The 13,799-nt window shown below is 38.5% G+C and overlaps 1 protein-coding gene across 2 annotated transcripts in view; it reads left to right on the top strand.

Annotated features, from left to right (window-relative positions):
- The first annotated feature begins 1 nt into the window (after window position 1).
- Window positions 2-13,799, top strand: part of LOC147488385 (uncharacterized) — a 15,134-nt gene continuing 1,336 nt past the window's right edge. The window contains exons 1-4 of one of the 2 annotated variants that reach the window (XM_086569926.1): window positions 2-2,392; window positions 2,473-2,574; window positions 2,651-3,057; window positions 3,142-3,224. In XM_086569926.1, the coding sequence (XP_086426052.1) occupies window positions 2,799-3,057; window positions 3,142-3,224 (342 nt within the window). In that variant the 5' untranslated portion in view covers window positions 2-2,392; window positions 2,473-2,574; window positions 2,651-2,798. Of the gene's footprint in view, window positions 2,393-2,472; window positions 2,575-2,650; window positions 3,058-3,141; window positions 3,225-8,372; window positions 10,497-13,799 lie in introns of those variants that run through there. The other variant, XM_086569925.1, reaches the window with a different exon arrangement.

Here is a 13,799-nt window from a genome sequence, read left to right as displayed (position 1 = left end):
AAATTCCAGACCTTTCTTCCTTCTGGATCTAGCAATACTCACATATATCTTTGGGAGTTTAGTAAGGAGAAAGCTATTGCGAACCTGGTCCCAGTAACACTAGAACTCATACAGCAAAACTTCCGTTGTCGCAATGATTCAAAGGGATTGCGAGCGGCATTTATGGGCTTGCAAGCGGCATTTATGCACACTAGAATAGATACTATTCCATTAGCTCCACTGTTGATTCCAGTCCAATTGATTTCCCTGCGCAGTTCTATGAACAGCGGCCACTACTTCATATGTTAGAAAACACAGCGGCAATTCGATCCCAGCGGCAATTCAAATGTATCAGCACACTAGCGGCAATTCGATCCCAGCGGCAATTCAAATGGATCATCACACCAGCGGCAATTCAAATTCAAATGGATCAACACACCAGCGGAAATTCAATTACACATCCAGTGGCAATTCGAAAAAATAGCAGCGGCATTCAGCGGCAAAGGATTAAATTGAAAAAAAACTTTTGGGTCGGCAATGCAAGCTGCATTTATGGGATTGCGATCGGCAACTCGAGCGCGGCAATTCAAATGATGGGCAACTCGAGCAACAATTTCAAAATTTGATGTGGGTTCTATTTTTGTGCATTGATGAGACTCTACCCAATCATTAAATTCTTGTCTCTGTAAGCACTCCATCGTCGTCGTCATTTCGTCTTCACCACCCAAGCTACATGAACATCTGTTATTATCTTTGGGGAAGGATAGGGTATCGTTGGCTTGGGAACAGAATATGGAGTACTGCATATAAAACTTTTGCCTGAATGTGCCCCAAATTATGTAAACTACATTCTTGAGCTGTTGGGAATGCGCCATTGTGCCGGTTGCCAATTGTATCGTGCAGAATGCCGTGGAAGCTCTTGGGATTCATTGGGAAACCACATAAAAGATTCAGCGGCAATAAAAGATTCAAGGAACCAATAAATATGCAGCGGCAACAATTTCAAGGAACAATTGTCATGGATTTGTTGGTCTTCTTTTGCCATGCGACTTTATTTCTTTCTCAGTTCAGGAGCGGCAATAGAAACCTATTGTTTGTGAAAGACCCAACACAAGAAACCTGTTGGTTTACGTTACTTATTAGTCCTTCGATATAAAAAGAACACAAGTTGGCTCTTCATCAGTCATAAAACTGAGAGAGAAGAAAAATAAAATAAAAAAAAATTCTGATTTTATAATACTTTTTCGTTTGTCTTGCTGAGTAAAGTTTGCATGTTGGAGACTCTAGTGCTTACCAAGGTGGTTTGGTGGCTTGAGGGTTTGATAAATTGAATCGAGATTTGGGAAAAAGTCAGATTTTTATTTTGTTTAATTTTTGACAGTATTGAAAATATTTGTTTAATGGAGATGGACTATAACTTGAAGAGAAGATGGGATGATAAGGGGGATTTTAATATGAATAGGATGACGAAGGGTATTGATGCAGATAGTTTGAGAGCACAGTATGATATTGGAGATGATGTGTTCTATTGAGTATGTTGGTAGCGATATCAACCAAAAGTGTGAAAATGATGAGATAATTTTATTGTTTTCACATTTTTGGCTTGGTTGTAGTGTTCCATTCCGGAAATCAGTTTCCGAGTTATTATCTCGATGGAGATTACATCCTTTACAATTATCCCTGGCTATTGGGCTATCTTTGTGCCCGTGTAGCGAGGATTTGTAAGGTTTATCAAAGGAGTATGTCGTCAGACCTTTTGTTTGAGTTATTGAAGCCTCTGCGACAAAACAAGGCTTCTTCTAAAAGTTATGCGTTGGGATATCATAACCATCACAACCAGAATTATCGGTTTTATGGGATGCCTTCGAACTACAAGAATGCGAAATTGTATGGTTTTAAGATCAAAGGCAATTGGAGGTTCGAAAATATTGATTATCCTAACAATATATCAGGTAAGATATTAACTTAATATTCTTATAATTATTTTAAATAGTTAGCATTACATTATGATTATCTTGTTCTTTTTTTATAGGGGATATTCTGAAGTTTCCAAATATATCATTGTTTAGCAGCGAGATGATAAAAAAGAAATTTGTTAGTTTGTTTAGTCATAATGCAGATGTCTATGATCTGTCGTTTCCAGACGATATTGTAGATTATTATCATGATATAAAAACTGGATTGCTTAATGAGCCTAGGAATTAGCACCTTATCGTGGCTCAAAAAAAAAAAAAAAGAATGTTATTGTAGATGATAGCGATGAAGATGACGAAGAAGTAGAAGGAGATGACTCTGAGGATAGTGACAAGAAAATATTAGAAAGAAGAAAAGAAGCATACGTCCAAAAAAGAGAAAAAATAAAACTGGGGATAACTCAAGTAAAATTGAGGAAGGGATTGAGAGTCGAGAAATGGTATGTATATAATATTTCTTTTAAAATATCATATATGTAATACCTATAATATGTTTTGGAATGATGTTTCATTATGACAGGTTTTTTGTCTTCTGGCACAAAAAACTACTGATGTGCATGATATTGATGATGATGATGATATCGGTGGGGAAGCGATGACTAACAGTATATCTGGACTTGATGTTAGTGTTGATCTTGTTTCTGTGATTTGGAATAATATTCATTATCGATTGTTTAATGGTTCTTTTGGTAATGTAGATTGAAAAAGTTTTCGATGGTGGAGATACAATGGGTTCAACTTCTGTTGTCAAGATCAATTTTGGAGTGCTAACTCCTTTTGGTGGAAGTAGTTTTGGAGTTCCAACACCTGTTGTTGGCACCAATGCTAGTGTAGCAACTTCTGCCGATGGCACCATTGCTGGCAACTTTTGCCGATGGCACCATTGCTGATGTGTTGAGTTTAGTATCAACTATTGTTGGCACTAGTGTTGGATTGCCGACTTCTATTGACACCGATGCAGGCGTGTCAATAGAAGTGTCTACTGTGGTTAGTACCAACATCATTGTTGGCTCAACTGTACCTTCTTCAATGCAGCCAAGGATGAGCGGCAGTTCTACAACGCCTGTGCTTATCACTCCAGACGTGCAAGCCTTGGAAATTGAAGGTTAGATGTTGAATAGTTATTTTTTAATAGTATTTACTTATTATAATATATTATTATTTTAAATTATTTTGTCTAATATTTCAGATCCAGAGTTATTGTGTTTGGATTATCAACGAAGTGTAGATTTTGGAAAAACCGTTTATATGTTGAATTCAAAGCTTGCAGAGGTAATTTTGTGTGTGTGTGTGTTTTTTTTTTTTTTTTTTTTTTATTTTTTTGTTCTCTTAAAATTGCCGGCTTGGGGATTGTGCTAAAGAAATCTTAGAAGCTAAAGAAAATTATAAGATTAAAACCAAAGAATATCTTGTGATTGAGAAATATTTGGAAGGAGAGAGACCTCATCTTTCGGAGAATGAACGATTGAGAGAGAGTACTTATGAGAAATGAAGTAGTTTTGCCCTATGAGATGAAAATGAATATCATGAAAGCTGAATTGTCGAAACGTAATCAAGAAATTGTTGTTCTTAGGGAGCGGAAGGTTTTGAGTGATGAAGTTGAGATTTTAAAATGTGAGAAATTGGAATTGGCTAAACGAGTTTGCGAGGCTGAGGGGATTAGAGGAGACTACAAGGTACTATTGGAAGAGAATGCATTTTTGAAGAAGGAGTTAGATGAATATCATGAGAGGGTGGAAAATTTTAGGGTTGGGTGTGAAGAGAAGGATGATATGATTGAGAAGCATGCAAATGAAACTAACAAATCACAGGCGTTGTTATGCGTGAAGTATCGGCAAGTGTTGGACTTTGGAAATCGAGAGATTCCGAGAAACGAAAAAATTGCAGCAAATTGTCGATTATTATACTATGTGTTATAAGAAGTTGGAAGATGTATCACCGTCGGATCTAAAAGGTGTTCCTGTTCCAGTGGAGGATAGCATTATACCGCAACTTCTTGAGTGAAGTTTTTGTTTTTTATTATTAGGATGATGTGAGGTTAGGTTACTGTTTTTTCTTTCTCGATCATGTTTATTTTTTCCATTGTATTCATGATTATTGGTTTTTATCTATTTTTTATTAGATTGGTAATCAGAATAGGTCGGTCAAAATATATAAGAGTTGGGTAATCTGGCCTTGAGGTAGGTCAGCAAAATAGATAAAAGTATTAAGGATAACGTAATTGGGGTGTTGCCTTCCCCCATAATATAATAATAACGTAATGAAATTTGCGGTGTCGCCGCCCCCAAAGTGTAATGATTACATAATTAAATTTGGGGTGTCGCCGCCCCCATAGTGTAATGATAACGTAATGAAATTTGGGGGGTTGCCACCCCCAAGATAACGTAATGAAATTTGGGGTGTCGCCGTCCCCAAAGTGTAATGATAACATAATGAAATTTGGGGTGTCACCGCCCATAGTGTAATGATAACGTAATGAAATTTGGGGGACCGCCCCCATAGTGTAATGATAAAGTAACGAAATCTGGGGTGTCGCCGCCCCTATAGTGTAATGATAACGTAATGAAATCTGGGGTATCGCCGCTCCCATAGTGTAATGATAACGTAATAAAATTTAGGGTATTGCCGCCGCGCCCCCATAGCGTAATGATAACGTGATGAAATTTGGGGTGTCGTCGCCCCCACAATGTAATGCTAACGTAATTAAATTTTGGGTGTCCCGCCCCCATAGTGTAATGATAATGTAATGAAATCTGGGGTGTTGCCGCCCCCATAATGTAATGATAACGTAATGAAATTTGGGGTGTCGCCGCCCCCATAGTGTAATGATAACGTAATTAAATTTGGGGTGTCGTCCCCCCACAGTGTAAGTGTAATGATAACATAATGAAATTTAGGGTATTTTATTCCTAGTTAAAACGAAAGATGGATCGAATTTTATTGAATTATGAAATGATTAAAATGAATGAAGAACAAAACATTCAACGATAAAACTTTTTCAAATGAAAAGCATTCCATGGCTTGACAAATTTTTCTCCAGTGATTCTACGAAGGAAATAAGACCCTTTAGATGCTGGTCTATCAATGATGAATGGTCCTTCCCAATTCTCTGACAGCTTCCTAGATTCAATGAGCTTCTGTTTTCGGCTAAGTACCCAACCTTTTGGTTCAAAACTCTTGAGGCAAAGCTTTCTATCATATTTGCGTTTCATGTCTGCCTGATATTTTATTAGACATTGTAAAGCTTCTTCTCGAGTTTTATCGATTGAGTCTGCCACCAAAGTTAGAGCAGCATCATTGTTTCCAGTTTGTACCGCTTCTGTTCTTGTAGTTGGTGCAATTAATTCTGTCAAGAGGACAGCATCCATGCCATAAGCTAGGTTGAAAGGAGAAAGATTAGTAGAATGCTTTGGAGTGGTGCGATAAGCCCAAAGCACTGCTAGTAACTCTTTAACCCAATTTCCTTTTGCTTCATTAAGCTTCTTCTTCAAAGTCGAGAGAATCGTCTTATTGGTTGCTTTTGCTTGTCCATTTGCTTGTGGATAATATGGAGCGGAAAAATTATGCTGAATTTTTAGTAAGGCGCAAAATTTGTGAATTTCTTCCGCACCAAATTGTTTACCGTTGTCAGAGACGATGTTAGATAGAATTCCAAAGCGACAAATGGTGTCTTTCCATAAGAAACGCCGTACATCTGTTGCTGAGATGTTGACAAGCGGTTGAGCTTCTACCCATTTAGTGAAATAATCAGTCGCAACCAATAAAAATCGTACACTTCCAAGAGCCTTTGGTAGGGGTCCCACAATATCCAAGACATTTTGCAAAAGGCCAAGGGCTTAGAATTGGGTGGAGTTCCGTTGCTGGGAGTTTTCCCATATTTGCATGTTGTTGACATGGTATGCATTTTTGGAAAAATTCCGCTAAGTGTCTTTGCATGCTAGGCCACCAGTATCCTTGAGTCATGACTTTATGTGCAAGACTATGTCCCCCAGAATGGTTTCCACAAAGTCCGGAGTGTATTTCTTCGAGAACTAGATGACCTTGATCTTTGGAAAAACATCTGAGAAGAGGACTGAAGTTGTTTGCTTTCCTATAAAGTAGGAGCTTGCCTTTAGAATTTGGAATTATGACAAATTTCCAAGCATCTCTCTTAATTTTGTAGGAAAGTGATGAATCCTCAGGTAAAGTTCCATGTTGCAGAAAATGTGGAGATAAGATATTCTTTCCCTTAATTTTCTCATAGATAACATCATACTTCTCGTTGAAGGTGGTAAGCTTTAACTCAAGAAGTTTCTTAACTTTTGAACTTTTGATCGGTAGTTTGTTGAAACTTCGATTTTTGACTTTGTTAATGTGGCTTGCTTATTTGATCCCTATCTCTGTGAACTCGTGCCGATGCATCACCTTCAACTCAAATAAACTGTTGAGTTCGAGCAAAAAGTTCATAACGAGTTGTTGGGACGTCTTTTACTATAAAGTTGTAAACGTCGTCCCTATCATAATTAATGCCTTCCTTAAAGCATAAATGACAAGAATATCAGATGCATCTGGAATTTCAACAGCCGCTTTCTGAAATCTCGCAACAAACTTACTGAGCTTTTCGTCCTTTTGTTGTTTAATACTGAATAGAGAATCAATATTTTTCGGTTCTTTCCAATTGTGACAAAAATGTTCGGCAAACTTATATGCAAGATCAATAAAATTGTGGATGGATCTTTCTGGAAGCATGTTAAACCATCTTATCGACTCAATTCCAATGAGTGTGGACGGGAATAACTTGCAAAGAAGAACATCGTCGAAAGTCCATAAGATCATCTTGTTTCTGTAATAAACAAGATGCATCAAAGGATCTCCATCAATCTCATCATACTTTTCGAATTCTGGCTGCTTGAAGTCCTTGTGATGAACGGTTGTTTGGATTTGGAAAGAGAAGGGAGAATCAATACCACTCTCTATAACGAGATTTCGTATTTTGTTTTCTCGTGACTCCTTATCATTAACCGCCTTCAGTATCATTTCATGGAGACGCCGTTCAGAAAATGGAACATTCTCTCGACGATGGTCACGACCAAACTGTGGACGTTTTGGCCAAGATTTCTTCGGAGGAGGTGGAATGAGTTCTCGTCGACCCATCCATGCAGGTGAAGGTGACCGAGCCAGTAGTGGAGATCGGATCCTTCGTCTCCTATGGTGAACATCGAGAGAGTACGGACGGAGTGTTGGACTGTCACAACCATTTTCTTGACCTGATGCAAGTGAGTCTCCATCTCCATGACTACCATTGTCAACATACTTTGGCCAACAATGAGCTCTTGGATTGGGACTACAACTTGGGCGACTAGGTTATGAACTGGAACTGCTTGGTGAATAGTGCTATTGTCGAGATCAGTGCATACTGCTATTGCGACAAGGACTTGCAGTGGCTTGCCTACCCCTCCTAGAGCTTGGGGTAGGAACTTCATGAGTTTTTCGTTCGTTGGGTAGTCTACCTTGCCGACCTATATGCATATTTTGCCGATCTCCCTTAGTACGGTTCGAAACGGCTAAACCGGTTTTCGTCATGAGATCTTTTGTGAGTTGGTGATCCCTCACAGGGTGATCGGCATCAAGGTCGGCAGAGGAGTTTGTGGATTCGCTTACGATTACACTGGAAAGTGTTGGCTTTCGGCGTTGCACATTTTGTTTCTTGCGAAAAGCTTTTAAGTAGCGACTTCGCCGCGATTTCTCTTAGTGCGAGTTTGTACTTGGAGTCTTTGATGAGATGCTTCGGTGTTCAAACAATCCCAAACACTTTTGCCGTGGACCACCTGAATCATCTTCGAGAAGTTAGACGAACCGCTTTCTTCAGATTGTTATTCTTGCTCTCCAATTGTCGGAGACGACGGTCGACTTGAGTTGATGGATCAGATACATGGATACCCACTCTCTCAGTCGCAGATGGCCGAGGACCATCGGACTTAGAAAGTGAATTCCCAGTAGAAGGGGAGTGCTGAACTTGTGCGGTAAAAGGGATACTTTCACCGTTGTTTGTTTTTCGAGAAGCCATTGATGTAACTTTTGTTTTGTGGTTTAGGGTATCCCCACAGACGGCGCCAAATATGTTGGAGAACTGGCGGGAGAATTGTCCAATCATGGGATGAAGTTGGAGAACCGGGCAGAGAACCGGCCCACTCGTGGGATGAAGTTGAGAAACCGGGCGGGAGAACCGCCCAATCGTGGGATGAAGTTGGTGGAAGTTGTTTGACTCATCATGAAAACATGTGCGCAATTGATATTGATTTTACGTGTAGGCATGTAGGCTTTGAGCATGGGCTCGAAAGCGTTTTTCGTAGATAAGCTCGAAATGGGCTCGAAAGTGGGCTTTTTATAGATAAACTCGAAATGTGGGCTTTTATAGATGGGCTTTTTATAGATGGGCTCTGAGTGTGGGCTTTTTTATAGATGAGCTTTGAGCATGGGCTCTGAGCGTGGGCTTTTTTGTAGATAAGCTCCGAGTATGGGCTCTGAGCGTGGGCTTTTTTTATAGATGGGCTCTGAGCATGGGCTTGTATTGAATTGGGCTTTTATTGGACCACATTTGTGAGGGCCGGAACAGATCCTAAGGCTGATAAGTTGAAAAAGAGTGTTCCTATGGATCTCAATATGCAAGCATACAATAGGAAAGGTAAGCAGATTTCTCCTGCTGAACTTTCCTCTGAAGCTGGTTCTGGGTGTTCTGATGAGGTCCTGGTTGAAAAGATAACGATAACAGATGAAGGTGTTTTGGGAGTGCGTCCAAGTTGAGCTATTGATTTTGGACCAGGCCTGGAAGATGTCTGCTCGGACCCTTCTCCTGGGGATGCAGATCCAGTATTGGTTAATATGGATCTTGGGATTCACCCGGATCCCTTGGTTAATGGGCTTTTTGAGGACTCAGATTCTCTTTTTTTGTTTGATATGGATGTTGGGTCCCCCCAAGAGTCTGTTCCCGGGCCATCTAGGTCCAGAATGGAAGTTAAATTTTCTGAAGCTTCTTTGGACTCATTACCTGTTTCTATGGACTTTGTGTTTTCCAGTTTGGTTAGGCCCTTTCTAAGCCCAAAGCTTCTTTCTTCTCTTCAGCCCAATCTAAGCCCAAAAGCTAGAAAAAGCTCGGTTTCTCTGGCCAAGCCTCGTATCAGTAAGCATGCAAAACTCCATAATCTTGATCCCTTGGTTTCTGATTTCATACTTCGGCCCCCCTCAAAAGGAAAGTTGTCAAAAAATCTAATTGATATTCTCAAAAGTTTTGGCAGCTCTAGGAAGCATGTGGTTTCCAAGAAAATTTCAGGAGTTGGTAGCTTTGTATTATCGCAAGAATATGAAACAAAAAGTTGCATCTTGGAAACTACACTAGTATGCGTTGACATCTCTGAAAAAGTACAACATTTTTCTCGCAAAAGATTTGTGGTCTCTACAAAAATTTTGTCCTCTGAGTTAAGGAATTCTAAGAGATAAAAAATAAGTGATAGTTCAGGATCCTCTCAGGGGAAGAGTCCTCTAAAAATTGTCTCTACTACGGATCATGTTCCCACCTCACCTGACCTCTCAAAAGAGGAGAAAGATAATGATAAGAAGGAAGCATGTGGAAATGAGGAAAGGAAGATTTTTGTAAGCTTTAAAAACAAGAGAAAAGTTGATGGTTCTGTTAAGGAAAGAGGATACAGTAAAGGGAAAGAGGTTGAGGACCCAATATCTTATAGATTGGGACATTGGAAGAAAATAGATCATGTCAAATTCTGATGGTGATGGCTCTATGGGAGTCACTCCTTCCCCTTATCCTTCTGAGTCAAGTAAGAGTGATTCATTTAGCAAGGATTCAAGTAACCCAAGTGTCTTTTCTTATGGTCCAGGAGAATCTGATTCTAGGAGTTCAAAAAGTTTGGTTTCAGCAGATTCTGGCTCTAAATATTCGGAAAGCTCTAAGTCTCATGACTCTGTCTCCAAGGGTTGTGGGTCTTCTAGTTCTGGTTCTCGGGGTTCTAGTGATAATGCTTATGCGGCTGATGGTTCACAAGGTTCTGGTTCTTTTGGCTCTGGCTCTAATACTTCAGATAAGAATGCTGTTTTTTCTGGTTATGGAGGTTTTTCTAGTTTAAATGGTCTCTTTCTCTCTGATGATGAGTCTAACGGTTTTAACAATTCATCTGATTATTCTAGTCCTGACACTCCTAGCTCTGAGGGACTCAATGTGGCTGCTTCTAACAATTCAGAAGGGTTCGCGGTGACTGACCCATTTCAGTCACCTCTAGAGCCATGACGACAACTGCATGGAATTGTCGGAGAATTGGTTCGGCTTCGACAATGGTAGCACTTAAGAACCTCATTTTGGTTTCAGACGCTGATATATTATGTTTATCTGAAACTAAAGCAACAGAAAAAAAAAGATGGAGTTAGTTAGTAAGCAAATCAAGTACACTGGCAAATGTATAGTACCTGCAGCTGCCATTAGTGGTGGTCTGGCTGTTTTTTGGAAGGATAATATTCAGCTGGATATTTTGGGAGCTACACCTAATCATATTACAGGTAAACTCTCCAATTACCGTGCTTCTTCTGATTGGTTCTTTTCTTTTATATACGGTAAACCTATTTCTTATAAGAGGAAAAGAGTCTGGGATGAATTGTGTGACATTGCTATGCTTATTCTTGGGCCTTGGATTCTCTTTGGTGATTTCAATTCCATTTCATCACCTTTGGAAAAGTAGGAGGTAATGGTAATCAATATAGAAGTATTAATTATTTTAATGATTTTATTGATGATCTAGGACTCATTGATTTAGGCTTTATAGGTTCCAAGTTCACTTGGTCAAATAAAAGGTTCTTTGGTAATCATATTTTAGAGAGGTTGGATAGAGCTCTTACCACCCCAGATTGGCTCGAGCTGTTTCCCCTTTCCCTAATTCAAAATATCTCTGTTCCTTCATTTGATTATCTTTCTCTTTCTATTAATCTTAATCATTCCTTACAAAAAAAGAAAAAACCTTTAAGTTTTTCGAGATGTGGACTAAGGAACCTTCATGCAAAGATAATATCGAATTGGCTTGGAATGATATCTTTGGAGGAGATTGCTATGGTTCTCCTGCATTGTCTGTTTTTAATAGAATGAAAAATACCATTAAAAAGCTTCATAAATGGAATGTGGAGGTTTTTAGGGATGTGGCACTAAAGATCAAGAATGTTAGAAGGGATTTGGTTAAAATCTTATCTGATGATTTGGAGACTGAGGAGAATTATAACAAGTTTCTTTCCCTTCAAAGTGAATTGGAGGATCTTTTAGATAAGGAAGCTAGTTTTTGGAAACAAAAAGCCACTTCAAATTGGGTGAAGGATGCTGGAAGGAATACTATATACTTTCATCTTTCCACTATTTACAGAAGAAGAAAGAATAGTATTGAAAAACTCAAGAATGATAATGGGGGCTGGGACTCAGAGATTGAGGATGTAGGGCTTAATATAAACTCTTATTTCAAGAATATTTTCTCTTCTGATGAGCCTCCTATCAATAATGATATTATGAATCTCTTTGAACTATGTATTACACCCAATGAGAATATTCTTCTTACAAGAATCCCCACTGATGATGAAAGTTGGGTCACTATTAAATGTATGGGGGCCTTTAAAGTCCTTGGTCCTGATGGATTTCAGGGTATTTTTTACCAGAAATATTAGGATATTGTACATTCTGAGATCTCTGAAGCTGTCAAAGCCTTTTTCACCTTTTCCAAGCTTGCCCCTTGCCTTAATGAAACTTTCATCACTCTCATTCATAAAGTAGCTAATCCTGAACACATCACTAAATTCAGGCCTATCAATCTTTGTAATTTCTCCTATAAAATCATTTCTAAGATCATTTCCACTAGGCTCAAACCTCTCTTTCATAAATTCATCTCTCCTCTTTAAGGTGCTTTTGTCAAAGGAAGGTTTATTGGGGATAATATTGGACTGGCAAGTGAGATTTTGTTTAATATGAGAAAGATGAAAAAACAAAAATAAGGATGGGTGGCTATCAAGTTAGATATGGCCAAAGCATTTGATAGAGTTGAATGGAGCTTTGTTGATCAGATTCTGGGAAAACTTGGATTCTCTGCCAAATAGAGGAAAATGATTCAACAATGCCTTAGCACAGTTTCTTATAATGTGATTTTCAATGACTCTCCTCTAGAAACAGAAAGAAGTGTAAGACAGGGGGACCCTTTGTCCCCTTACTTGTTCATCATTGTGGCAGAGGCATTGTCAAGACTCATTGCTTAAGTTGAAGGTTCCAATATGATTTCTGGGATCAAAATAAGAAGGAATGCCCCTGGTATCAGTCATCTTTTCTATGCATATGACTCAATTATCTTTTGTAAGGCAGATACTCAGCAATCAGACTATATGATGTCTCTCCTTAACATTTATTGTGAAGCTTCTGGTCAAGCAGTAAATTTTGATAAATCCAGGGCCTATTTTAGTGGGAATGTGGGCAGGGTACTCAAAAGAGCATTATGAAAAAATGGAAGATGAGAAAGTTTGATGATAAAGAGATCTACTTGGGGGTTCCAATTCTATTAAGCAGGAAGAAAAGTGAAGATTTTGAGTACTTGATACAGAAGGTTCAAAGAAAGATTTCTGGTTGGAAAGCTAAAGTTCTATCTTTCTCTGGTAGAATTATTCTCATCAAGTATGTAGCCCAAGCTATGCCTATATATGCAATGAGAACCTATCTTCTCCCATATAAGATTACTGATAAGTTGGATCAGCTGAATAGGAATTTCTAGTGGAATGGCTCAGTTAACTCTCACTCCTATCACACCATTAATTGGGATTTTCTTTGTAGAAGTAAGTCAAATGGTGGTCTGGGCTTTAGGAAATCAAGAGAAATGAATCAATCTCTTATTAGTAAACATTGCTAGATAATGTTAAAGGATGAGATTTCTAAATGGGCTCTTCTTTTTAAGAAAACTTATCCAAATTGGCAAAAGATGATTGAGATGGATGTCTTACCTAGGGATACTGCTTCTTATTTCTTTAGAGGCATCATCAGAACTATGAAGGAAATCAAAGGAGGCTTTTTATGGAATATTAGAGCTGACTCTTCCAATTCTATCTTTAATGATCATTGGCTTCTTTTTATGGAAAAGCCTCTTATCCTAAAAGATCTGCTAGATCCTGGGCCTGATCTTCTTAACCTTAAGGTCAATTCTCTTTTTTCCCCTGCACTTCCCACTTGGAATCAAAATAGATTGGGAGATTTGTTTCCCTTTTAGATTATTCAATCCATTAACAGAGTTCATATCAGACCTTCAAACCTTCCAGACCATATCATCTGGCCTTATGCTAAGAATGGGAACATTTCTGTCAGTTTAGCTTACATCTTTCTTTCCAAGCAAGATAATCTTTCCTTCACCTCTTCTTTCAATCCCTTGATTGTTAAAAAACTGTGGAAACTAAAAATAGATGCTGCTACACAGCTGTTTATCTGAAAACTTTACTTTGGGGGTCTCCCTACATGTGATGTTCTTCACAAATATAAATTTAAAGGGGATATCACTTGCTCTTTTTGCCAGAAAAATATTGAGACAACTTTACATGCTCTCTTTTCCTGTTATTGGGTGAAGCTGATGTGGAATGTCTTTAATGCAACGTTCGATATTAGCTTTCATGATGATTGGGAAGTAAAGGACTAGCTTAATCTTTTTATTAGTTGGTGTTTTGACAAGGATGAAGATATAAGCAGAAGAGGTTATTTATGTATTCATTTCCTTTATGAATTTTATGTTTTAACTTTAATACCTGGTCTTCTCCTTCTGTTCCATGGGTTAAAGTTAACTTTGATGCTGCTTTTAACAG

Source organism: Coptis chinensis, chromosome 7 (genome assembly GCF_015680905.1).
Source record: "Coptis chinensis isolate HL-2020 chromosome 7, ASM1568090v1, whole genome shotgun sequence".
In the NCBI taxonomy this organism is placed as follows: domain Eukaryota; kingdom Viridiplantae; phylum Streptophyta; class Magnoliopsida; order Ranunculales; family Ranunculaceae; genus Coptis; species Coptis chinensis.
This window is presented reverse-complemented; position numbering and strand designations above follow the sequence as displayed.